At 42.4% G+C, this 24,989-nt stretch overlaps 2 protein-coding genes across 3 annotated transcripts; both read left to right on the top strand.

Annotated features, from left to right (window-relative positions):
• The first annotated feature begins 125 nt into the window (after nucleotides 1-125).
• LOC114160476 (immune-associated nucleotide-binding protein 9-like) lies at nucleotides 126-5,458 on the top strand. 2 transcript variants are annotated; one of them, XM_028043077.1, is made up of 2 exons: nucleotides 126-317; nucleotides 2,521-5,458. In XM_028043077.1, exons 1-2 carry the CDS (start codon nucleotides 308-310, stop codon nucleotides 4,293-4,295), a joined length of 1,785 nt encoding a protein of 594 aa, XP_027898878.1. In that variant the 5' UTR covers nucleotides 126-307; the 3' UTR covers nucleotides 4,296-5,458. The 2 variants fall into 2 exon arrangements, with proteins under 2 accessions (XP_027898878.1, XP_027898879.1); XM_028043078.1 differs by lacking the exon at nucleotides 126-317 and adding an exon at nucleotides 1,579-1,956.
• A 1,515-nt stretch (nucleotides 5,459-6,973) lies between these two features.
• srebf2 (sterol regulatory element binding transcription factor 2) lies at nucleotides 6,974-24,293 on the top strand. Its single transcript, XM_028043076.1, has 20 exons — nucleotides 6,974-7,325; nucleotides 12,969-13,342; nucleotides 13,427-13,619; nucleotides 13,718-13,878; nucleotides 14,570-14,722; nucleotides 14,808-15,080; nucleotides 15,156-15,270; nucleotides 16,228-16,379; nucleotides 16,473-16,677; nucleotides 16,759-16,934; nucleotides 18,247-18,496; nucleotides 19,408-19,577; nucleotides 19,663-19,834; nucleotides 19,935-20,052; nucleotides 20,160-20,269; nucleotides 20,402-20,534; nucleotides 20,801-20,972; nucleotides 21,453-21,629; nucleotides 21,790-21,901; nucleotides 22,536-24,293. The coding sequence occupies exons 1-20, from the start codon at nucleotides 7,235-7,237 to the stop codon at nucleotides 22,751-22,753; spliced, it is 3,525 nt and encodes a 1,174-aa protein (XP_027898877.1). The 5' UTR covers nucleotides 6,974-7,234; the 3' UTR covers nucleotides 22,754-24,293.
• The last annotated feature ends 696 nt before the right edge of the window (nucleotides 24,294-24,989 follow it).

The following is a 24,989-nucleotide window of genomic DNA, read 5'->3' on the forward strand; positions in this document are numbered from 1 at the left end:
ATGTATATTCAGAGAAGCGATATCATTGCTGCAAGACCAACAAGCCATTTTGTTGAGACATATGAAATAAAGTGATTCTGATATGTTCTAATGGAGAAGTCGACAGGCCTGTGTTGTGTCAGATTTCAGAGATCAGCCAACAGAGGGCAGACAGCTAGCAGCTTTCTGAAGCGAACAAAGTCCAAATGTTGGGTGTTTCAGACTCAGGCTGACCTCTGACGGGATTCCCTTAAAGGTTGGAAGCCAAATAATAAACTACAGGAGGAAATAAGCCTGCTTTTAGCCTGGGAAATGTTTCCGCTGGAACATGGAGCGAGGTAAGATGATAGCCTTCTGTGTTAGCAAGATGCTAACAGTAGCGCGCAGATAATCTGATCCGATGATAAATGATTCCTCTTTAAACGTGATCACTGCCTTTTGATTCGTGACGTTTTGCTTTTTTTTTTTTTTTAGTGTGTTGGCTGTGATTATAAATCAGCGCTGACGGTTTTACATGACGCTTCTCGACATTTCTGTGCAGAAAGTTCCTGCAGCGCCAGAAACGTGTCGCTGTTTACAAACAACACTGCTAAAATTGAAGTAGAAGCTGATTTTCGCCATTTTTACCGGGCTATATAGAACACATTTACAAATCCAGGGCCTGTATTGCTACGTCGTAATCAGGTTATAAATTTAATCCAGGCCCGGCTCGAGTTAGAAGCAAACTTTGCGCCTGAAAAAGTTGTGCAGATACTAGAGAAATCCTTCCAGCATTGAATGTTACTTAACTAGAGCAACAAGTCGAGGCTCATTTAATAAACCTGCTTGTGTTTAGAGTCTAAGCCGTTTTCAGACACCTTACACTCAATGACAATGTTTTAGAACTGCCTATTTTAAGAGTAAAAACATCACATACAATAATATGCATTAATAAGGTCAGTGGACGCCATCTTAGCACTAACATTGCAGTCTTCCCTATCTCCAGTCTTGGGGGTAAAATAATAAAATAAAGTTCCTGGATTAGCTGCTCTGCAAAACACAACAATCTGTTAAAATATTATTAACAGGGCCAGCCCAAGGCATAAGCAAACTAAGCAGCTGCATCACAATCTGACAAAAACAATACATGGGCTACATTGGTCTACCTACTCAAAATGACATGAAGTAATAAGTTATTGAAGAAAAGGTGATAAGTAATAAACGTGACATGGGTAAGCTTTTCAAAAGTGTGCTGACTTTCCATCTCATATTTTTATAAAGCCTTTACTCTGCTGATACCATTTGTAGCCAATTCTTAAATTATTTTTAAGAACCATAATGTGAGGGGGGAAAAAATCAGCAATTAAGATATTTATTTCCAGCCTTTAAGCTGTGACCAGTCATTAATTATTTGTGTTTGGAGAAATGGCTCCATCACCCCACTATGTGAGAAAACAGTCACTGCAAAGCATCTTTGAAAACATTGTAAACCGTCTTCAGCGTCATCAGTGGCCAGCATGTATAACAGGGTGTTAATTTTAAAATTTTTATACATGTGAAACTTGTCAAAATTGGTTTATTTATTCTTTAAATTCAGTTTGGTTAGTCAAAAAGGTATTTTCTTCTGAAAATAACACATTTGCTATGTTGGTTATGCTATGTTGCTTTGAACAGTTGGTGGTTACCACAGCAACCAGTAACTGCTTTTTCTGTTGCTAAGTGTGGTTTGTATTAAGTTCAGCTCTATATTTTAGACACATTTGACTATATTCAGGGTTTCATGTGTAATTTTGCTGTGTTTTGTACATGTTTTTTACTGTTACCATATTTAATGTGCTTTTTAGCTGTGTGTAATTTTACAGCTCTTAATCAGTCAACTGTTCAATCAGAGCTATTGCTTGGTTTGTTTAGGGTTATTCATTGTATTTTGTTTAATGTGTAGGTGCTGAAGCTTATGGACTGATGTTAATCACCAACTTGATTTTTTTTTCTTATTAGGTATGTTTTAATTTTAGATTCAAAGTAAAGTTTCAGGTACTAATTGTGTGATAGTCTTTGGATGTTATATGTGTGATTTCACATATTTTTCCAGAATAGACAGAGCAACAAACACTGCTGTAATATGTTCATTCTTATTGTTATCTGCTGAAGTCTTGCTCTCTCCACTGCCTTGCAGCCAGAATGAACCACAGACATGTCTTTGCATATCAGTACAGTGTTCTTTAAAATAGTTTCTTACATATCTAAGCTTCTTTAACACTTAGTGATATTGAAAATACCTCACTCAGTCTTCATTCAGTAAGAGTCTTCGCACTGAAGAGTGTGGTTGATAACAGCTAAGTCATGATAGCATGGATTTTTGAGTTTCCGGTAATTGTTTGAGGCGGAGCAAACTGAAAATTGTAATTCTCGTCACCACCTAAAATCTTAGCGCACTTTAGGGTTGAGAGATGGAGATGTATTCTTCATTGCTACACAAATTCTACATTACCCAAAGTAGTTGTTGTTAAATGAGTAATGTTAATCAATAGTAATTTAGTGTAAATACCCTTCCTGTTACAGCATTCCCACCTGACAACAAGAACAGAGAGACCGGTGAAATGGAGGAGGACGTTGAAGGTACCTGGGGCGAAGAGCTCCGACTAGTCCTTGTCGGAAAGACCGGGTCTGGAAAAAGTGCATCTGGAAACACCATCCTGGGGCGCAGGCAGTTCCTGTCGCAGATCAGTGCCAGCTCTGTCACCCAAATCTGCGAGCTGGGCATTGCTTCAATGGCAGAAGAAGAGGATGCAGAGCAGGAAGGCAACGCTGTCCCACGAAGGAGGAAGAGGAAGATAATGGTGGTTGATATGCCAGGGTTTGGTGACACTCACCTGAGTGTGGAGCAGACCCATGCAGAGATAGCCAAATGTGTGTCTCTGTCAGCTCCCGGTCCACACGCATTCCTCCTTGTGGTGCCAGTCGGACGCTACACAGACAATGAGAACCAGGCAGTCTGCCAGTTGGGTGACATATTTGGAGCCGACGCGGTCTCCAACCACACTGTAGTTCTGTTTACCAGGGGGGACGATCTGGACGGGGTTGGGATCGAAAAGTACCTCAGAGAGACAGCACCTGATGGACTTAAAGCCCTGATTGAGAGGTGTGGGGGTAGATACCATGTACTCAACAACAGAGAGCCAAATAACTTGGAGCAGGTTAGACAGCTGGTGAGGAAGGTGGATGACATGGTGAAGCAGAACAACGGAGGGTTTTATACCAATGCGGTGTTTCTAGAGGCAGAGGCCGCCATCACAGAGGAGCAGAACAAGATGTTGAGGGAGCGAGGGCAAGCAGAGGGGGAAGACGAATCGGAGGGATCGAACAGTAGCAAAGTTGCAAAACGAAGAAAGTGTGAGTTGGAGTCGGATGGAGGTGATAAGGATTTTAGGGTTGAGAGATGGACGGAGGAAAGCAGGAGCAACCCCTTCCGACTCCTCAGAGACCGGTTCAGAGGCAGGAATCAGGGCATGGGCAGGAGGAGACAGGCTATCCATTCATCCTTGAGCCGCCTGAGGAGGGAAGCCGCTCTGTCTGCTAAAGTGCTGGACAGGGTGAAGATCCTGGTGGCTGCCGGGGCAACGGGCATGGCGGTGGGGGCCATGTTTGGGGCAGCTGCACCTCTGGCGGCGGCAGCAGGGGCCTCTCTCGTAGGGAACTCCGTTGGTTTTGCCGCGGGACAGATGGCAGGGATGTCTGTAGCTGGAGGTACCAGTGTTGGGAAAGCGGTTGGGGCCATAGTGGCGGCTGCCTCTGGAAAAACAGCAGTGGCTCTTGGGGCAGCGACAGGAGGGGTCTTGGGCGGCTCAGTGGGAATTGTCGCTGGCGGCGAGGCCACGAGTTCCCAGGAGGGCGTTTTAGACGCCCTGGGCCAGGTGAGCATGATAGGAGCCTCTGCTGTGGGAGTGGCAGCTGGAGTGGGGTGTGCCATGGGAGCTGGAGCCGCTTTGGGTGCAGCTGTGGAGGGAGCAGCGGCTCTCAGTGGAGCAGAAACTGCGGTGGCCTCTGCAGGAGGCGGAGCTGCAGGAGCTCTTCAGTGCTCCGCAGCCTTAGCGCCAAATGTCCCACCGGGGGCCGTGTGTGAAGTAGCGGGGCCTGCGTCGGGCCACTGGGGTACTGTGGCAGCAACTACTCGGATCTTAAACGCAGTGGCTGAGATCGGAAAAGCGGCAGCAGGTATTGCTCTGGCTGGTGGTTTGGTAGTGAAAGTGGTGAAGGAGAAAGTGAGATCTGGCACCAGCACTCAGGAGGCCAGTTATTCAGAGAGAAAGTCATATGAAGTCTACTGGAACAAATAAACTGGGACTTAATCTAGAGTGCAATGCCTCTAAATTAGATAATCTTCATTGAACTGCCCATTGTGATGCAGTGGGATATAGTGTAGCCTTATATTTCATACGGATGAAAAGATCCAGCATTTCATTGAAAAGATAAAAAAAGGGAAACAGAAAATCTCGACTGCAGTCCTGAAATCCACTTTTCTGTTTTTCGCACCATTTATCTTAATCAGATGTTAAAACGTTGTGCCTCTGCTCTTTCCACTGGAACCAAAAGCAATTACATTATTTTTATTAGTAGTAGTAGAGGTGACATCACACTCGCTGTGGTAAATGATTAAATAATTACACAGTTGGCGTAATAAACCAGCTTTTGCAACCTATATTAGCATATAGCGCTGCTAGCAGTAAAAACAGCATACATACTTTTCTTAACTATGAGATATCCAAAAGGCTGCCACCATTTCTACATCCAGAATTGTTAATAATACAGGGTATAAAAGCCAAAAAGAAAAAAAAGATTTGCAGATAATAGCCTTACTATTACCTGTGAAGGTCTTGCTCTCCCGTAAGACATGTTGTAAAAAGTACAGTTTTTACTTAAAGCTTTCTTTGACAGAATTTTGAACATATTACTAATCCTGAAAATATTTAACTTTAATTTTTCTTTGGTCTCCAACAACTTCAACCCTGATACTGAAACCAAAAGCACTTAGGTACAGGGATTTTATAAAAATAAAAATAAAAAGTCACAAACTGATTTGGTGCATTTTGACCTTTGACATTGCTGAAAGAAAAGAAATTTTTCTTTTATTTACTGATGTGATGTTTTCAATAGTGTGTGGCTTGAATTGAAACAGAAGCACTGAAGGTTCATAAGTATTTTAATAACAGGATTTTTCACTTCCAGAAAGCAGTGGATGTTTTTTGTGTTAGAAGAAGCTGATTTCAACTGATACTCATTTCACTGTTGTAATAAAGTGTTTCTTTTCAAATACCACAAATGTCATTTTTCATTATTGTGTGTATTGATTGTCTTTGTTTGATTAGATAATTATAATAATAATCTTTTTATTCAACTTTCTTGAGCTTATTACTAGTTGAGAGTTTCTGTCCTACTAATGGTATTAAACAGTAAGTGTTGTGTTATTTTAAAATTCAATAAATGTTCTTCAGTTCGTCAATCATTTTCTTTTTCTGCTTTGTGTACGGTTTTATGTGGCACCGTCAAGTTTTTTTAAAATTTTTTTTATAAAAATATGAATAGCATAACATGCATTTCTTTTCTGCTACCGAGTCAACTTTTCAACCAGCTTTGCACATTCAGACTGAATTTAATTTTATTTCTTTGCTCTTTGAGTTTGGGTGAAGAGCACTTCTTAACATCAGTTGCTACTGGTTGCCAATTGGATTTAGTCTGGATTTAACTGGGCCATTTCGACTCTTTAAAATGCTTGGATCTAAACCACTTCCATAGTAACTCTGGCCGGATGGTTTGGTTACTGTCCTGCTGGAAGCTGAAGCTTCATCTCGGTGTCAAATTATATTTTGCAGCAATTTTTGGATTTAATTGTTGCAATCTCCATTTAAAGGGGCAGGACACTCACACAGGTTTGTATTATGATTTTTTATTGACTTTATATAGATAATTTGTAAACACGGGATGTGGAGTACTAATAAAATCCTCAGATTGTCCGTTGAACCAAGCTAGATGTTGTTTCAATCAATCAATCAATCAATCTTTATTTCAGACACAAAAGAGGTCCATAGTAAAACAAAAAGAATAAAAAAACAAAAAGAAACAAGACAGTCACTGAGCCACAAATAAATGATGACGCCAATGTTTCCACAATCTTGAGAAAAATCTCGCTGTACTAAAAACAGGGTTTACTAAAATTGCTATTATATTATTGTATGACACGGATAATCTACACATACATTTATACATGAGATTCCTGAGCGCAGCTGCACGTGTGGGAACAGCGTTATGTGCAAACATGTGGCTGGCACTGCTCCATCTAGGCACTTTGAGTAGGAGCCTCAGGCCATCATTGTATGCCACATAAGGTTTGTGCAGGCTACTTTTTTTATATCTTCGCCATAGATGGGCTGTGTAAAATGAAGTGCAAAAAACTTTAAAAGGAGCTACCTTCACAGAGGATGAACACATACCAAACTTTCTGATCAAAATATTAGCCTGTGCATACATCATGCAATACTGCCTACAAATGTCACGATCATCAGATAGGTCATCAGTTATGTAATGTCCCAGATATTTAATTTCATTGCATATATTGAGGACAATGCCAGATAAAGAGAAGTCAGGGGTTATCAGATGCTTATCTGCTCTACTTCTAACAATCATGACATTGCTTTTCTTAGCGTTATATTTGACATCAAAATCACATCCATATTGGGAGCAGACCCTTAGTAATTGTTGAAGGCCAGCACTATATGGGCATTTATTTACTCCCCTTCAATATTTCCAGGGTGGTGGATTTGACTCATGCGCCGGGTTTCTTTATAATAAGAAGATAGGGGGCGCGGTTTATTCTAATGACACACAAGCTTCTGATGCTTGACGTACTATCAGACCACAGTGAATACGAGCCTCTCATTGGCCGAGGACGGCTGGTCTCATGACAAGAACGGCTGATGCCTAGCCAATCAGGCCTCGCTCTGGGCCACAGAGTGTGTTTGTGAATGACGTAATTAGCGTGAAACAAGATGGCGTCGCCTTGGAAATAATTTGCAGTTGACAAGTTTGGAGGAGGTAAAGTCTGCCTGCCGTCGGGCTTCACTGCCGTATAGAGGCGGTTTTTTTACAAGTACGTGTCGTCAGATTAGATAAGACCGCGGAGGGCGTTGGGAAGCGTCCAGGTGGAGCCCACCAATCTCTTGTTTGTTCTCTCCTCCGACCCTCCGGTGACAGCCGGAGAGGTGAGCCGCTGACAAACGGGATGGATCCTGGAGAGTTCATCTCTCCCATGGAGACCATGGACTCGACTTTAGCGGAATTAGGGGACGAATTCACTTTGGGAGACATTGACGGTGAGTAGACCTGCCGCTGTCAACACTGTTCAGGGATGTTTACTAAACATTGGCCCGTTTCCATAAAGTCTGCCCGCTGTGGACATCCTGACGACCCACCAGTCTGATTCATGACAACCATTATTTATTGTCAGAAGCATTAGCTTTTAGTCCTAAAGTTGGAGTTATTTTAGAAAAAATATATATATTTGTGAAAATTATTATTACTATTATAGAAAATATTGGCTGCATTTTTGTACTTCCTGTAATTATTCTCTTATCTTGAAGATATTTATACACTGTTGTCAGTTTTCTTCTCTCTAGAAATGAATACAAGATCAACACATATCTGGGTGTATTGTGTTATTTACTTTTTTAATGTTTTAATGTAAGAAAAAAAAAATCTGGGAAACATTAGATTAATTTAAGAGCTTTTAAAAATAAGATTTTAAAAATAAAGGCCACATCTAAGAAAACAATGCCTCATGAAATGTTCTGGCTTGTTGTTTCTTTCCTGTTTTCTGCAAATCTGCATCCCTTTAGTTTTCCCCTCTTCCCTTTGCCAAGCTTGTTCTGCAGTGATAACCGATCAAGCGCTGAACCCTGCAAGCTTGGACCCACTGAGCAAATTTGGCAAAGAGGAAAAGATCCGAGCAAATGGTGGAATGCTGATCGGTGCAGCGTCAATAGATTTCCCATTAGGATGGGCAGGTTCTTGTCTGCTGTTGTTTGGAGTCACCTATTTCTATTCTAGCAAAGGGAGTTTTAGTTTTCAAAAGTAAGTAAATATTACTGTTGTAAGATTTAGCTGTTTTATTTTTCCTCAAATGCTTCAATAAACAGCATGCAGAGCTGGATTGGTATTAATAACATTCTTGTTATGTTATAAAAATGTGACAAAAATAATACTGAAGGGAGTTCAAATCTAGTCATATTTATTTCAGTCTTGACAAGAGAAATGTGATGCAAATGAGCAGACGGCAATCCGGGGCCAGGTTATGACTTCCCTCTAAATGCTGGTGTCAAAAGAGAGGAATGTGTCGATGGCGTGAAAGGGAAGGGACAGATGATGGACTGACAGGCGAACCGCAGCTTCACACTTTCCTCACCTGACTCAGACCCAACAGATTGAAACACTGAGGCCTGTTCATTTGGACTAACTTTGACTTGGTTAAAGAATAACAGGAAAGGATTTCTAACAACTTCTTACAAAGAATTTGGAGAGCCTGTTATCACCTTCCTTTCATTTGCCGAGCTACTGCAGATCTCATTATATAACTTATTTTCTTTTGAAACTGCTCTTGGTTTTATTCCTTTTTTATGCGTTCCCTGTTATTGTCAGCTCAACCGAATCTTTGGGGTCTAGAACGTGGACCAGTATGACTACATACACTATAACGTCTGAGGGACAAGCTAACAAATGTGTTACTGTGGTGTTGGCTTATTTAAATTTGTGAACTCCTTTGAGTTGCATCTATAATCTGCAATCTTTCCTGCTTGTCACCTTCTGTCTTTTGTAATCTCCATTCAGTGATACTATTTGCTTTTTGATTGTGCCCATTCCTTTTTGAGGTAATCCACTGAGCCACAGAAGGGTGTGTCTTTATTTGTTTGCTGAAAAATAATATAATAAATGCAAAAGTTAAGCAATAGTGCCCTCCTTCAGCCTTTCACGCCTTTAGATAAAGCTCCCTCTTAGAAACATCGCCTGATCTTGTCTTGAATGTACTTTATTTGTTGTTCATGAAGCTCAAGCTAACACGGCCTCACCAACGTCTGTCTAGTACTGCCAGTCAGCTGGCTGAAAGAAGGCCTCTACAGTTTTCCTTTACTTGCACGAAAAATGCATTTTGTTGTTTGGAATAAGGCCGAAACAATTAATCGGGTTCATTTTGATGAATCAATTATTGAAATAACCATCAACTATCAACCATCAACTTTAGTTAATGATAAATGGTTAATGGTAACTGCAGACACAAAAAAGGCCCTTTGTTGAATAAAAACCCCAACATATTCAGAGCAGTAGTTTACCCATTACTGCTCGTTGGTACAGTTATGGGCAACATAAACCTATTTACCGTTGTCTGTTTTACCCAAAGCTTCTCAAGTGACGTAGGTTTAGTTTTACTCGGTTCAAATCCACTAAAAGAACGCCTTTTTGGCAGCAAGATGCTTATTTACTTTTTAATAAAGCAATTGAATTATTTATGTTCATCTTTTAATTTACTTCCTATATTGTATTTTAAAAAAGCTTGAGTGGTTAAATGAAAAATCTGTAGAATGTGCCAATTTCTTATCTTTATCAAATTAATCAATAACTAAAATAATTTTTAGTTTTCGCCCTAGTTTGGAAATATTTCCACCCATTAAAACCCCTGATATGTCACAAAGCTGAAGAGTCACTCCTATGAAGTCGATGCTGTTTTAAACTACTGTTGGCAAACGATGAGTGAGATGTTTGTTAAACAATTACAGGTTGGCTACCAGAGCAGATAGCCCTGCTAAGCTAAGCTACTAGCTTAACTAGGTTGCTATACTTGTTGGACTCTTTGCTGGGCTTTAAACTACTACTAATTTTATCAGGTGTTTCTATTTCTCCTTAGGCTTACGAATCGCAGTAGAAATAAATAAATAAGTCATACGGGAAACATTCTTACATGTTTAATGATCAGTGTCACTATGGCAACATCGGTCATTGTTCAAAATGTGATTCAACACCAACTTGTTTTGCCTCATCAAAAATAGCTTGAAAAGGAAGGAGGATGTCCACCATCAAAACAAGTCACTTCCTGTTTTAAGGGGGGTGGAGCTAAAGTGATGTCAGCAAATGACCATGTTAATGCTGTTCTTATTTTGAATACAATTTCCATCCTAAGGGGTTAGTACTGCCAGTCAGCTGCCTACATGGCATCTATCGCCGTCTATTCCATGGCGATAGATGCCATGGAAACAGAAGGGGGGTAAATAATGGATGCAACATTTTGGTGCAGTGTGTTCACATTCTGAATGCCCAAACTACACCAGGCCATCTGGATGGACATTTACTGCCCTTATGCTCGCATCTCGTCTAGATCTTAGTGACCAAGACGCTAAAGCGGTTTTGACTTGAAGAGTGAAAAAAAATATGTGTTCATCACTGTTAATCAATATCAATATTAATCATCGTCAGTGTGGCAGTAAAACCTCTCTCCAAGGAGCGTGAAGAGCACCTGACTGTTTTACAGATTCCAAAAATCAGTAAAATGCTACAAAAGCCAGAGAGTTTAGCTCCAACCATGTTGGGAAAGTATATTTTTCTGCATGCAGAAACATTTTTAAGGATTAATTCTCTGTATTTGTATTATTTGTCCTTCATTTTGTAATTTTTCTATTCTATCATTAACATATTCACAATCAAACTCTGTCCTCTGATTTTACCCTGTTTATGGTCTTAAATCATAAATTTGCATGGCTTTCCAAGTGTGTAGCAGCACAATAGCTAACATAATGATGTCAGTGTCTTCATTTGATCGAATTTCAGCTGCAGATGCACAGCAGAGTTGGACGTTTGGGGTGAGACAGGATGTCTGCTACTTTACTGACACACTTGAGAGCATTGAAAGTTATTTTTAGCTTGGTTTACTCGGTTCATGGAGTAAGCACAAGTTATGAAGCACAGGTTTCAGAACCTGTGCTTGTTTTCTAGATAAGTTTCTCATTTATAACCAAATAAGCTGTACAAATAAAACGACGAGAACATCTAAAGGTTTTACAGAATCTGAGTTTATATCACAAATATAGGTTATATATGTGTGAAACAAAGAAAACTCCCAAACAATCAGCAGAACAAAGGATCCAGCTGGTTGTAAAGATACGTCAAGTAATAACAGTCCGGAGACCGGCTCTCTGTCTGCTGGACTGAGTTCAAGGTTAGAGAATGCTGGTGACCCTGACATCCTACCCATCAGCCTTCAGTCAGGGAATCTTCACATGACCTGCGGAAAGCTGCAGGTCCATAAAGGCAACCTGTCGCAATAACAGCGTCTCTAATCCGGTTCCTTCAAGGCTCGGAGAAGATTCCAGATATTTAGCTGTAAAGGGAATACAAGATGTTCACAATTAGGCAGGCCTGTCACAGTGAATGATTTTATCAGAGAAATAAATTGTCCCAGAAAATGTTGCGATAAACGATAATATTGTTCTTTGGAAACTATTTCCAAGTAATATAGTGACGATGGCACGATAATGCAAGATTGTGCTCTGAAAGACCAGTGGATTTTAATTATGCAGAGGACATGTAAGACTGGAAGTGGAAGACATTTTAAATATCCAAATTTAAACACACAACCAAAACCATAAATAAAATGGTTTTCAAACTTTCTAAACAAAATTGACCTTCAAAAAAATGTTAACAATCAAAATGGAAGCTATTCAGGTCGTTAATTTAGCAAATGTCTAAATGCACATCTATATTCTTTCAAATAACACGTTGTCTTGTCTTTCCCATTTTGAGGAGTAGCAAATAGATAGGACATTGCATCTTGTGTTTTTGCAACAAGGAATCGGATATAGTCACGGGTTACTACTAGATAAACATTCTTAAGCACAAAAATGTATAGTGTAAATTAACAAATATCTTAAAAAATAATAATTTTAAATAAATTCCAAAGAAACTCTTAAAGGAGGTCGGGGTTTCCTTGATGAGCCCTGTGGCAGGGAGGCCAGCAGTTCCCCATGTTTTTGAGTTTAAAAAAATGTTTAAAGTTGACAGGAATCCTGAAAATATAGATAATTGTGTGCTATTGGAAGACATTATTAACAATACTTAAACACAAAGTTAAAATACATTACAGTAATAAATTTTTTTTTTCACTTCAATGTCTAAATTGTTTTGACTTGTCAATTTATTCGCTGGAGTTGTTGGCGTAAAGACAGTAAACAATGTTTAGCCTGACGGGGGCTCAAGTCGTCTGGTGGCCCGCCAGGCTTATAATGATGGCCTGTAGGTAATTTTGCATAAACAAATAAAACTGAATTTTCTGCTGCACAATGTTTTTGTATTGTCATGTACCATCAGGTATGTGGATTATTTCTGGCATGCGTTCACATATTCACAATGGTATCTATCTGCCATCTGTAAATAAGGGCGATCTAGATTAGCAGCGTTTTTCAAGGCTGATCGTTTGAAGGCTACTTTCATATCGATTTATGAGCTGAACAGTACCAACACTTGAAGAAAGGTGCAGATTCAAGGTCACTGCTGACTCTTATCTGCCTGCAGGAATTAGAGATCTTAATAAGATGTTTTATTATGTCCATGACATCCATTTATACACATGGTTTCCCCCAGAACACTTGCTAATCCTGCTGGTTGAGCACTAAGGCAGTCATTCATCCAGCAGCCCGTCGCCTTTTTGAGTTAAATTTTTTTAAAGTTGACAGGAAATGAGTTATTGGAAGATTAATACCTGAACACCAACAATAAAGTTTTAAAACATGCAAACATTTAAAAAATACTTAAATAAATATGCAATGCTTAGCCTGCTGGGGGCACAAGTAAAGCCCGGTGGCCCGCCAGGCTTATAGAACACTGGGGGGAAAACCCTGATGCATCTAAAATTCAACTGTGGTGAATTTTTATCCTTCTTTAAAATCTGGGACATTCCCTCATTTGTTTCCACACAGAGATGCTGCAGTTCGTCAGCAACCAGGTGGGGGACTTCCAGGACATGTTTGAGGACCAAATCTCCACGGGGGTCTCCGTCGTCGGCGCCCCCCAGCAGCCGGCCGTCCAGGCCCCGCCCACTCCCCAGACCCCAAGCACCGCAGCTTTCCAGACCTCCACCATGAGCCTCGTCTCATCCCAGACGCTGTCTCCTCAGACTGTACCCCTCACGCCCCCCCTGACCCCGGCACAGACCCCGTCCCCCACCAACACCCCGCCGGTGCAGCAGCAGCAGCAGCAGCTGACCCGCAACCCGCCGCTGCTTCAGCCGCGGCCCCAGGTGGTCCAGGCCATCCAGCCTCAGCCTCAGCAGACGGCCCAGGCGGCCATCCAGGTATTTAAACATCCACCTTTTATTAGGTCTCCAGCTTGGAAACATTGTTTAAATGTTACAACTTCATGTTTTTTGTGACTATAGATGCACACCCATGGGGTTCCGCTCCAGACCCAGAACTTTCCTGTCCAGACTTTGGTTCAGACCCACACCCAGACACCGCTCCCCATCCAGACACAGGCAGCCCAGACTGTGATGATCGCCTCCAGCGGGGGCCAGTCTCACTACATCCAGAACCCAGTCATCTGCCATCAGAGTCCTGCTCCCAGTTTCCAAGGTGAGCACACAGTGTTTGTTTTTTTTTTTTAATTTCTTTCTTCTTCATGGTTCTCTCCCTCCCTGCATATTTTGAAAGCGTCTTTGTTTTTCCTCCAGTCCTCCAGCCACAAATGCAGAGCATCATGACATCACCACAGCTGCAGCCAGTCACCATTCAGCATCAGCGTGTTCTGACCCCAACATGTCAGACCATCCAGACTCTCTCTACAGCGCCCACTGCAGTCCACACCATGCAGCAGCAGATGCAACAAGTACCGGTCAGTGAGACCTCACACAGCAGCCAAATCTACTTAGGTGTTTTCCATCCATAGTTTTTTTTGGCCTTTTATTCTTTCTTCCAGTTTTCACCTTTATTTTCTTTCTTTCTCTTTACCCTTCTTTTCCTCCTTTTTTTCCCATTTATTTGTGTGTTCTATGACTTTGTATTTTGTGTGTTTTTATGATATAAAGCACTTTGAAATGTCTTGTTTCTGAAATGTGCTACACAAATAAAATTTGATTTGATTTTGATTTCCTTTAATTTCTTCCTTTTCCCATTTTTTCCCTTACTTTCTCCTTTCTTTTTTCTCTCTTGCTTTCTTTTACTTAATTTTTCACTCTTTTTGTTGTTTTTTGCTTTTTCCGTTTTTTTCCATTTTCTTTTTTTGTTCTTTTTTCCTTCCCTTTTTCTCTTTTTCCAATTTTTTACTTTTTATTTTTTCCCTTACTTTTCCTTTATCCTTTTTACTTTCTCCATTTTTTTCCTCTTGTCCTTTTTTGCTTTTACATTTTTGTTCTTTTTTCCTTCTTCTTGTCCTTAATTTTTTGCTTTTTTATCTTCCTTTTTTCTCTTTCTTTACTCTTTCACATTTTTTCTTTCTCCTTTCATTTTTTTCCTTTCCTCCTTTGTTCATGAATGTAGAAACCCTGCATGGAAGCGAATGTTAAATCTTCTTCTCCTCTTCTTAGGTTCTGGTCCAGCAGCCTCAGATTCTTAAGACGGACTCACTGGTCCTCACGACGCTCAAACCAGACGGGACTCAGGTGCTGTCCACCATGCAGAGCCCCGCAGGAATCACCACCCTGACCACGCCCATCCAGAACACGGCGCTACAAGTCCCGGTATGCGGAGCGGCCAAAAATCATCCCACGTTCTCTCCGATCGGTGACGATCGCTCCAGCATCATGTCTGATTTACTGTTCCCAGACTCTGATGGGCAGCAACATTCTGACCACAGTTCCGGTCATGATGGGAGGAGGAGACAAACTGCCCATCAAGCAGCTCCAGCCAGGCTCCGCCCCCTGCGCTACCGCCGTCCGACCGAGTATGGAGCAGAGCCCGGTGTTGGCAGGGCAAGGAGTCGTGGTGAAGGAGGGCGAAAGGAGGACAACCCACAACATCATCGAGAAGAGATACAGATCCTCCATCAACGATAAGATCGTGGAGCTCAGAGACCTGGTGATGGGCAGCGACGCCAAGGTGGTATCATAAAATAAAGCATCTAGAAAACACGCTTCAGTTCAGACAAACTTATTTTGCCTTTTTCCCCAACAGATGCACAAATCAGGCGTGCTGAGGAAAGCTATTGACTACATAAAGTACCTGCAGCAGGTCAACCACAAACTACGACAGGAGAACCTCTCCCTCAAGATGGCCAACCAGAAGAACAGTAAGGCTTAGTTTATGTTTCCGAGTGTGTTTGACCATCTGCTTGACAGGGAAGCTCACGTGATGTCAGTCGCAGAATCTGGACCTTCTTATTTGTACGGTAAATTCACGGGTGCTTTATTTTGAACAGAGACAAAATAAAGCACCTCGGTCCATCCAAAAGTCAAACTAAGCATTTCATAAAAACATGAGACACAAAAGATACAACAACATGACACATCATAAGCAAATCCATACCTAGTCATAATAAACGAGCTTGTCTGTGGTTAGGTAGCCTTTGGCATCACACAATCTTTCCTGCCTAACAGCTGGTCAAACCCTGAACCATGTATTAACCCTCGTTTTGTTGCCATTTGGACCAGTGGTGTCCAGTTCCAGTACTCGTGAGTCGCTTTTCCGTCCATTTTAGACCATTTCCTCTTTCAACACTTCTATTCAAATGAAGCACAAATGAGAGATTGGTGGCACATCTCAGTTGTTTAATAAAAGTTCTGACAGATGAATGCTGGTTTCATCCTGTTCAGATTTATTTTTGAGAACTACAAACAACATTGTTCAAAATATTTTTCCTAGCCTTTGTTCCTTGAGAGGTGGTTGTTTAATTTTATTAAGAGCAGAGGTCATGTTACACTGTGTGTGAGGGAAAACATTATTAGTTTTACTAGTTTAAAACAAAGAGAACATGATGAGGAGTTTACGTCTCAAGCTGCTAACATGTTAGCGATTAGCAATCATTGGAAAAAGCTACGCTTAGTTGTCTTCTGTCAGTTTTGTAGACCTGTAATTTTTACTCAGATATTTCCAAAAGTCTCAAAATTTCCAACTTGCAACATGTTCTACAAAAGACAGAGACTTAAAAAAGAATAAAGATTGTCCTTCCTTTTACCAGCTCAATCCTTAATTAGCCTACATAGTTTAAGGCTTATAGCATCTTGAGGATCAATACTTTGTGCTCCAGAGCCTGTGATCCTGTCCGAAGACGTCGATCTCAAACAGGAGGGAGTGATGATGTCTCCTCCGGCCTCGGATTCCGGCTCCAGCTCCCCACACCAGTTCTCTCCGTACTGCGTCGACTCTGAGCCAGGCAGCCCCTTACTGGATCACCATCAGGTAAAGCACGTGAGGGCAGGATTAATGAAATATTTAGATGTTATCAGGACCGGCTTCATTCAGTTTCATTGTTTTTTTTGTTGCGTCTCCAAGGTGAAGAGCGAGCCGGACTCTCCCTCCACGGTGGGAGTGATGGACCGTTCTCGGCTGCTGCTGTGCGCGCTGACCTTCTTCTGCCTGTCTCTAAACCCACTCCCCTCTTTGCTGGGCTCAGAGGACCCGGGTAGCCACGGCCTGGCGGCGGCCCACGTCCCAACCAGGACGCTCGTCTGGTTTCCAACTCACACACAGGACTTCGGTGAGCAGCAGTCGCTCCCGCGTGCGTCAAGAGTTTGTGGCATAAGCTAAAATGACTTCATTAAATCTTCTTGTTCTGCAGCTTCTTGGCTGCGCTGCCTGTTGCCATGGGTGATTGTGTGGGTCCTGAGTGGGGTGGGGGCGCTGTGGGGCTGTGTCAGGGTGTTGTACCTGTGGGAGCCTGTCACACCCCTTCACTCGCCCAAATCAGTGTCCTTCTGGAGGCACCGCAAACAAGCAGACCTGCATCTCAACAGGGTGAGTAGAGAAGGCAGAAGAAAAGAGTTTTTAACAGAGCAATATTATATAAATTCAACGTTTTTGAGCTGTGCATCATGTTTTAATGTTATTCCCTCTTCAAAAATGTACCTGGAGTGTTGCCTTGATTCTTTCATGCATGCTTGAGAAATCCTTGGGTCTCCTGTGGCAACTAATCAGCTGGGCAAAACGCCTGGATGGACTCACAGAGCATCTCCCACTCAGTTCCTTCAAACTAGCCAGCAGCAATTAGCAAACACCTAGTGGAACTGAGCATCGGCTGAGCTCATCATAGCAGCTACTTTTAAGAGCAACGCTGCTAAAACGTTGTTAAAGGGTTAATAGAGGAGCCATGCTGTGATGACGTCCTGAAAGCGGAGTTTCAGAAAGAGCAGGAGTTTCTTAAAGAGGCAGAGGCCCAATTTCAATGTGGTAAATTACGTCAATTTTATTTCAAGTCATATTTGACATACAGTCTTTTTATAACAACTGAACTCAGTATAGTTAGTTGAATGATATAAAATAGCACTATATGTCTGAAAAATACATAATTCTGCCCCTTTAATAATAAAAAAAGAGCAGCAGTATTCAAATCTCTTGAACTTTTTCTCTTGTTAACACGAACTTCAATGTGTTGTTATTGGGGTTTATGTGATAGACCAAAACAAAGTAGTGAGTTTTTGTGAAGTGGAAGAAAACCAATATGTGATTCTCAACATTTCTGTGATTTCTGTGCAGCATTGGTTTTTATTCAGCTCCATCGGGTCACTATTTATTTTCCTGCTAATGCAGCTGCAAGTCTTTTGGCTAGAGTCGCAGTGTTTGCACATTCTTCTTTGCACAATAGCTCAAGTCCATTTGGTTTGGACCAATATCGTGTGTAGACATCAGTTTTCAAGTTATGCCACAGATGTGTTGTTGGATTTAGATGTGAACTTTAACACGTGAATATGCTTTAGTGTAAAAAAAAAAAAAGCAGCAAATTAAATACATTTTTTAAAAATGAAGCAATATGAAGTCTTTACACTTCACAATTATGCGCTACTTTGTGTTTGCCTGTCCCAAAAAGATGTTTGTGTTTGTATTGTGAAAACATGTAGAAAAGTCGGGTTTATTTATTCCACCTGCTGCTTGTTCTCGTTTTCTGTCACTTGTTTCTGTTTTAATGTCTCGACTTGGCGTCCCTCCTCCATGTCTTGTTTTATTTTTAGCCTTTGTTCAAACACCTTTTCATGTCTGAGTCGTGACGCCCTCCACTTTTCCCTGCGCTCCACACTGAGCGTCTCCTTTTCCCGCTTGCTCTCCGTTGCAGGGAGATTACACGGCGGCAATGGCCAGCTTGGAGACTTGCCTCTCCGTCTTGACGAGAGCTCTGCCCTCCAGCGTTCTGGACCTGCTTTGCTCCCTGTCCTGGAATTTGATCCGCTACTGTCTGCATCGTCCGGTGCCTTTCGGCTGGCTGGTCCACCAAGTCGGGGGGAAGCACGAGGGAGAAGAGGCGAGGACGAGCGCGAGAGACGCAGCATTGGTTTATCACCAGCTGAGCCAGCTGCAGCTCACAGGTCAGGGAACAAAGTGAAGCGCAGAATCAAATTCGGCCGATAAGAGTTAATTCCCTACTATCAACAGGGAGTTCTCAAAAGGTCTTACACTCACGTATCTAAAATGAAGTCTTAAATTCATTCAGTAAAAAAAAAAAAATCTTAAGTTGGCCTTAAGTACGTCAATCACAAGTTTTGAATTTTGTAGTGGCAAGACTATTTACTCAGACTGAGAGACAGTTGTCTAAATGTTTAGCATTAGCTTCAGCTAAAAAAAATTTTGCATGTGCTTAAGGGTTTACTTTAGCTTCTGTTAATTTTTTTGTATGTACTTAGGTGTATACTTCAGTTTCTACACATTTTTTTACATCTTTAGCACTTTAGCTTCTGCTAATTTGGTTACATACTTAGCAGTTTGGCTTTAGCTTCCTAACTAGCTGTTAATAGAGCTTTGTTAGCTAGCTAGCTTTTTTGCGTCTGTCATTGGTAAGTGTAAATTGTCGCCAGTTGGTCAGACATTGTTCTAGTACAGCACATTACTGTGAAAAGGCGTTTTCGTTGTGTTCTGTGGCTCTGGCTGAAAATGTGAGACAGTTGTCTTCATTTTTAGCTTCAGCTTCTGCAAATTGTTTTCTGTGTGTAGCAGTTTAGCATTAGCAGAGCTGAGAGTCTTGTTTAGCGGACGAGTGGTTAAACTAACAAATATTCTCCGTTACAAGCTGTTGCCAACCCGTGCGTTCCTGGCAAAAAAAAGTTTTACACTACTTTATAAAATGTGTGATTTTCTTTTGTGCATTTCTGTTACAGGTCTTAAATTTCAGTCATCATGGTCTTGAAAAAATGTCTTAAATTTGAGTTTGTGAAGCCTGCAGAGACCGCGGTCAGCAGCGTCCAGAGGGGATAAGTGTTTGTTTTTCTTCTTGTCTCTGTAGGGAAGCTGCCTCAGCGCAGCAGCCTGTGGGCTTTGTCTCTGTCTCTGAGCGCCGTCAACCTCAGCGAGAGCGCCCATGGCAAGATGGCGCCGGCTCAGTTCGCTCAGATCTATGTCACTGCAGCGACGGCCCTGCGCTGCGTCCTGGGACACCATCTCACGTTCCTGCCGGTACGTCTCTTCTTCTTCTGTCCTCTGTTGCTGATCCAAAAACAAAACGTCAGACAGGAACATCATTCTGTCGTCCGTCTCCCAGGGATACCTCCTGGGTTGCGCAGAAAACGTGGCCAACCAGTCGGAGACCAAGCAGATCCCCGACTGCCTGCGCTGGCTCTTCACGCCACTTGGCCGGCAGTTTTTCCTGAGCTGTGATTGGTCGGTGAAGTCGGACAGCAGCGATGAAGTGTTTACTTCTCAAAGAGACCCAGGTTCGATTCGTTGTGCCTCGTTTTTCCGCCTCTTTGACGTCCTGTTTCTCTACTCACCTGTTTCCGTTTTTGTTTTGTTTCGTTTCGTTTTGTTTTGCAGCCGACCCCATTGCCCAGCTGCACCGCTGCTTCTGCAGGAAGCTTCTGGAAAGAGCCGTTCACACCCTCATCCAGCCGCAGAGTGACGCCGACGCAGGCAGCTGCAAGAACAACTTGGGGTGAGAAGGAGAGAGCTGCCGTCTCTCCACCAGCGGGGCGCTGGCACTAATCATGTGATTTTTCGTTGTCTATAATTGCGTCATCTCATTTATTTATTTTTTTCCAGGGAATTCTCCAACGCCCTGGAGTTCCTGGAGTTGCTGAACAGCTGCACAGAGGACTCTCCTTCTCCACCCACCCCCTTCACGACTCCTCCCACTTACACCGCCATTCCAGGTTTGAACGACATCCAAAGAAACTCCTCATAAAGAATCACGCTGAATATTTACTTAGACGATACAGCAGAAACATGACCGTGTTTACCATGCGCTTCCTTTAATATTCCTCCGTCGGTTTCCTCGTGGCCAGTGGGCGACCCGGTGAGCCGCTGGTGGGCTCTGGTGCTGAAGGCGGCTGCTCATTGGCTGCAGGGCGACGATGTCGCAGTGAGGTCCCTGTTGGCAGAAGCGGAGCGGATGCCGAGAGCTCTGCTCATTCTTGAGTGAGTATTAGAAATCAGCAGAATGTGTTGATTTGATCAAATTAATTGTCAGAATAACTGATTACTGAAATAATCATTAGTTGCAGCCTCAAACTTTGTAATTTTATTGTTTCGTTGTGTTGTTTAATTATTTTGGATATTTAATATGCCTTCCAATTCCAGCCTTAATGAAGGTTTCTTGATCCTTGAGAGGCTATTACTTGCATTTGAAAATTGTCTCCAATCAATATTCTCGTTCCTAACGGGTCGGTCTCCCCCCGTTCCAGCCGCCCGCTGCCCAAAGCCGTGCTGCTGCTCTGCAAGGTGGTCCAGATGAGCCTGTCTCCTCTGAAGGGGGACGGCGTGGCGGCCTGCCTGTCTCACTGCGACCGCTCCAGCAGCTACCTGCGCTCCAGCGTCTCCGTGCCGCTCGGCCCATCTGGGAACTGGCTCAGCAAGGTGCGGCGGACGAGACCCGTCAGAAGCTCTCCACTCTCTCCTCCGCTTTCAGATTTAAGCTGCCGCTCGCCGGGTTCTCGCTGGTTTTCGTTTCTGATTAGTACGACACAAACGCACTGCATGCTGGGTGGTGGAGAGGACAGGCTGGCCCAGGGCTGTGTGTGTGGGTGTATGCGTCTGTGTGTGTGTGGGTGGAAGGAGGTGGCTGTGGTGCATTGTAGTTGCATTGCATGATCTTCAGTCTGAGTGCAATGTCTCTGCAGTGCAGTACAGAGGCCTCTCCGATCCGCGCCACGCCCCAACGCTGACAATCAGCAACACAATGGCTGCTTGATTTCTGCCGCGCATGCCGGGGTTTGGTTGCAGGAGCTTCTGGTGATCGGGTTTTCTCTATTGGTTTCTTTTTTTTCCTCCCCAAATTTCAATCAAACTTCTGTATATACTTTTTTCCTGATGTGGATGTTTGTGGTTTTATTTAAGGGGGTGGAGCTTCTTGTTTGTGATCTGCTGCTGACATTAAGGACCAGTTTATGGCAGCGAGGAGGCAGCAGCAACGGAGAGCCGGGTCCGGCCCCCGGATCCCAGCTGGCGGGTTTCCAGAGGGACCTGAGCGCGCTCAGGAGGCTCACACAGTGCTACAGACAGGCACAACACAAGGTACACACACACACTCACACACTGCTAGATCCACCTCCATATGCACGCCACTCCCTGGATTAAAAAGGATTCAAAGCAGTTTGATCCTTTTATGTCTTCAATGAAGTAAAACTAACTGTGATTTATTTTATTTATTTTTTTTTCGGGTTGTTCTGTTCAGGTTTTTCTTCATGAGACCACGGTGCGGCTGATAGCTGGAGCCAGTCCCACCAGGACTCACCAGCTGCTGGAGCACAACCTGCGGCGCAGGACAAACGGCTTGTACTCGGCCGGTGCGCACACTCACACACACACTCACACACACACTTTGGCTACAAGACCAGTGATGTACGACTGTGCTTTTAGGGACATTGTAGAAAGGGGGGGAAAAAGGAGTAAATTTGCTAAAATTTTCAGCTTTTGAAACTCAGTAATTTCCTTTTTTTTTCTAGAAAATTTCAGATTGACCTCAAAATTTCTGAGTTTTTTTCTTCCAAATGTTCAACTGTTTGAGTTCAGAAATTACCTACTTTTTTTTTTACAGAAGATTTCTGAGATCAATCTGAAATTTTCTGAATTTTTTCTCACAAATTTACTTTTGTTTTCCTATCAACAGTATGCTGTCGTAGACCGTGAAGTATATTTTAACACCTAGAAACATATAAAACGAATGCATTATTATTATTCATGACCTGTCTAACTTATCAGAAATGTTTCCAAACTATTCCCGAGTAGACGCCATGGTTAAAAAAACTTCACTTTTATACTCAAGTGTTTTTGAAAGCACCTGTAGTTTATCAGTAATTGTCAGAGCTTTTTTTTTACTTTTACTTCAGTAATATTTGACCAGTAACGATGAAACTGAGTCCTGTATAAACCTAACTGATCATTTCTTTTTTCTCCTCTCTGCCTTCGTGCTGCCGTCAGATGGCGAGTGCGTCGTCGGGGAGCGGGAGCGAGCTCACGCCATCCTGCTGGCCTGCCGCCACCTGCCCATGCCCCTGCTGACCCCGCCGGGCCACCGGGCCCGCCTGCTGGCCGAGGCCAAACGGACGCTGGAGCGGGTGGGCGACCGTCGGTCGGTCCAGGACTGCCAGCAGATCTTGCTGCGCCTCAGCGGGGGAACCACCATCGCTGCTTCCTGAAAACAGAAAGAAACACCGCTGAAACTTTTGTTTTCATGCTGAACAAAAAAAACAAAACAAAAAAAAACACGGAATAGGGAAAACGGCTGATGATGTAGGGGTGAGATGAATGATCCCCACACATTTTCTAATTTACTGTTACAGTGCTGCGGCTCCACCGTCTGGACAGTAGTGGTACTGGCAGCCTCCTTTGTAAACCATCGAAACTCGTCGGTCAACTTTAATCCGAAAACAATCAGGAGCTACATCAGAATTTAGCTTCTTTATTCGCAAACAAGCCCACAAATGGATCCAGAGGAACAATCCAGGTCCAGATAAACAGGATGATGCATCACAGCTGATGCAGTGCAGATCAGTTTTGGGAGATGACGTCGTTCAGTCATTATCGGCACGCGGTGATGAGTGGTTAAATCGCTGCTTCCTTTTTAATTTGCAAGCTCCCAGAGAGCGGAGGAGGCGTGCAGACCGGCTTGTTTTAACTGTGCAGTGCCGAGTGTTGTGTCGTCTTAATCTACCTCAAACACTGTCCAGTGGCAGCACCGTTTCATGCAGCAACATAGGAAAATGAAGCACACGAGTTGGGCTGAAATTTGACTCTTTACATAACTCTGCAGACCCGTTGAACTCGGATCGTGGGGTTTCGGCAGAACAAATTCTTGTGACGTCTGCAGATGTCGAGAAAACGAATTCCGTTTTGATAAAATACAATTAAAGCAGATTATTACATTCGATGTGGTAGTTGTATACAAGTTGTACATAGGAGTAGATTAAAAAGACGACGTTCTTTGCTTGAGACGATGCACATTGAAGCGTCAGTGAGGTGAGGTCAACCGTCTGAGCCTTCCGGCGAATCGCGTCGCTGCAGCGCGACAGTTCCCTGGAAGTGAGGACCATCTGAAGCTCTCAAGCAAAACAGCCTTTATGTTCTGTACAAAGCAAATATTTTCTTATGTTGTATAAATTTTTTTAAAAATCGACGAGTTGTATCTTTTTAATTTCTTTTTTTTGTTTGATTAGCTTTTTACTTGTAATTATCGACGTGACGCAGCACTTTTTAGTTGTTGTTTCTTCGCTCTGGATATATTATTTAATGGTGGTGTGAGATAAATGCTTTTGGCCGGTCGGTTGTTATTGTTTTTGTATCTGTTAAAGCAGCATAGGGGCCAGAAACTGTAACATCAAGACATTTCTATTGTTTTTATACAAATGTAATCCCTTGTTTAGTCAAGAAAAGGTTACTTCTGTCAAGCAGATGTTTTTTTTTTGTTGTTTTTTTTTAAAAGATGTGCAAGAATAAGGACAGGATATTCTCCCGCTATTGAAAACAAGTTAACGTTTAATTAGTGCTGAAAATATTTTTGTGTACATTTAGTTAACTCTGCCTGCTAAATGGATTAAGCGAAATGCAATGGCTCAGCTGAGAGTTTTCTATTGATGTAATTGTTACTTTTATCCCCCCTCCCCAATCCCTCAAGATGTTTTATTGTTTGAACAGTTTTTGTTTCATTTTATTCTTTTCTAATAAAACAGCAGAACGTTGCACAGCCAGTGTGGTTATTTTTTATTTTGGTGCCTAAATATAAATGTATGAAACACACTTTAAAAATCTTTTTTTCTGTGATCCACGCACCGTTTTCTTTCCACTCCTGCTATTTCCTGTTGACCAATAACATAAAAATCACTATAAAGCAATTGAGCTTTGAGGATGTAATGGACAAAAGGATAAATAGTTATGAAAATCTCTTTGCAATGCGCTAAAGAGAGGAAACATTGTCACTCGGTTTGACACTGTGGTGGGTGTTGGTAGGTGTTACTCTCGTAACAGTCGCTGTGTAAAGTTCAATATTTTTTTTCTCTCTGTTTCAGATTGTTAATGTGGACCAAACTCATTAAAATTTCTTGGACAATTTAATTTCCTGACCCAATATGAGCCAGGCTTCAGCTGTACAAACCACAGCTTATGACTGAGAGAAGCATAGACTCGAAAATAAACCCTAATCATCACACCTCCACCAACGTGCCAAACAGTTGGTATGAAATGTTGGCACATATCCTGTTGTTGGGTTATACCAAATGCGCTTGAGTGCATTTTGGCCAAATATGTCAGGCGTGTAACTGTTTAGATGACGTGTTAACCAGATGATTGGTTTTACTCATCAAATATAAAATTTCAACAACAAAAAAACACCAATCATAGGCTAGAACATGTTTCCAGTAAAGTATCACAGCTTGAATT

Source organism: Xiphophorus couchianus, chromosome 16 (genome assembly GCF_001444195.1).
Source record: "Xiphophorus couchianus chromosome 16, X_couchianus-1.0, whole genome shotgun sequence".
NCBI classification, from domain to species: Eukaryota; Metazoa; Chordata; class Actinopteri; order Cyprinodontiformes; family Poeciliidae; genus Xiphophorus; species Xiphophorus couchianus.

Coding starts and splice junctions, on each gene's coding strand:
- srebf2 (XM_028043076.1), top strand. CDS start 7,235: ATGGATCCTGGAGAGTTCATCTCTCCCATGGAGACCATGGACTCGACT. Junction 20,053..20,159: donor AGCTGCAAGAACAACTTGGG/GTGAGAAGGAGA, acceptor ATTTTTTTCCAG/GGAATTCTCCAACGCCCTGG. Junction 20,973..21,452: donor CTGGGAACTGGCTCAGCAAG/GTGCGGCGGACG, acceptor GTTTTATTTAAG/GGGGTGGAGCTTCTTGTTTG.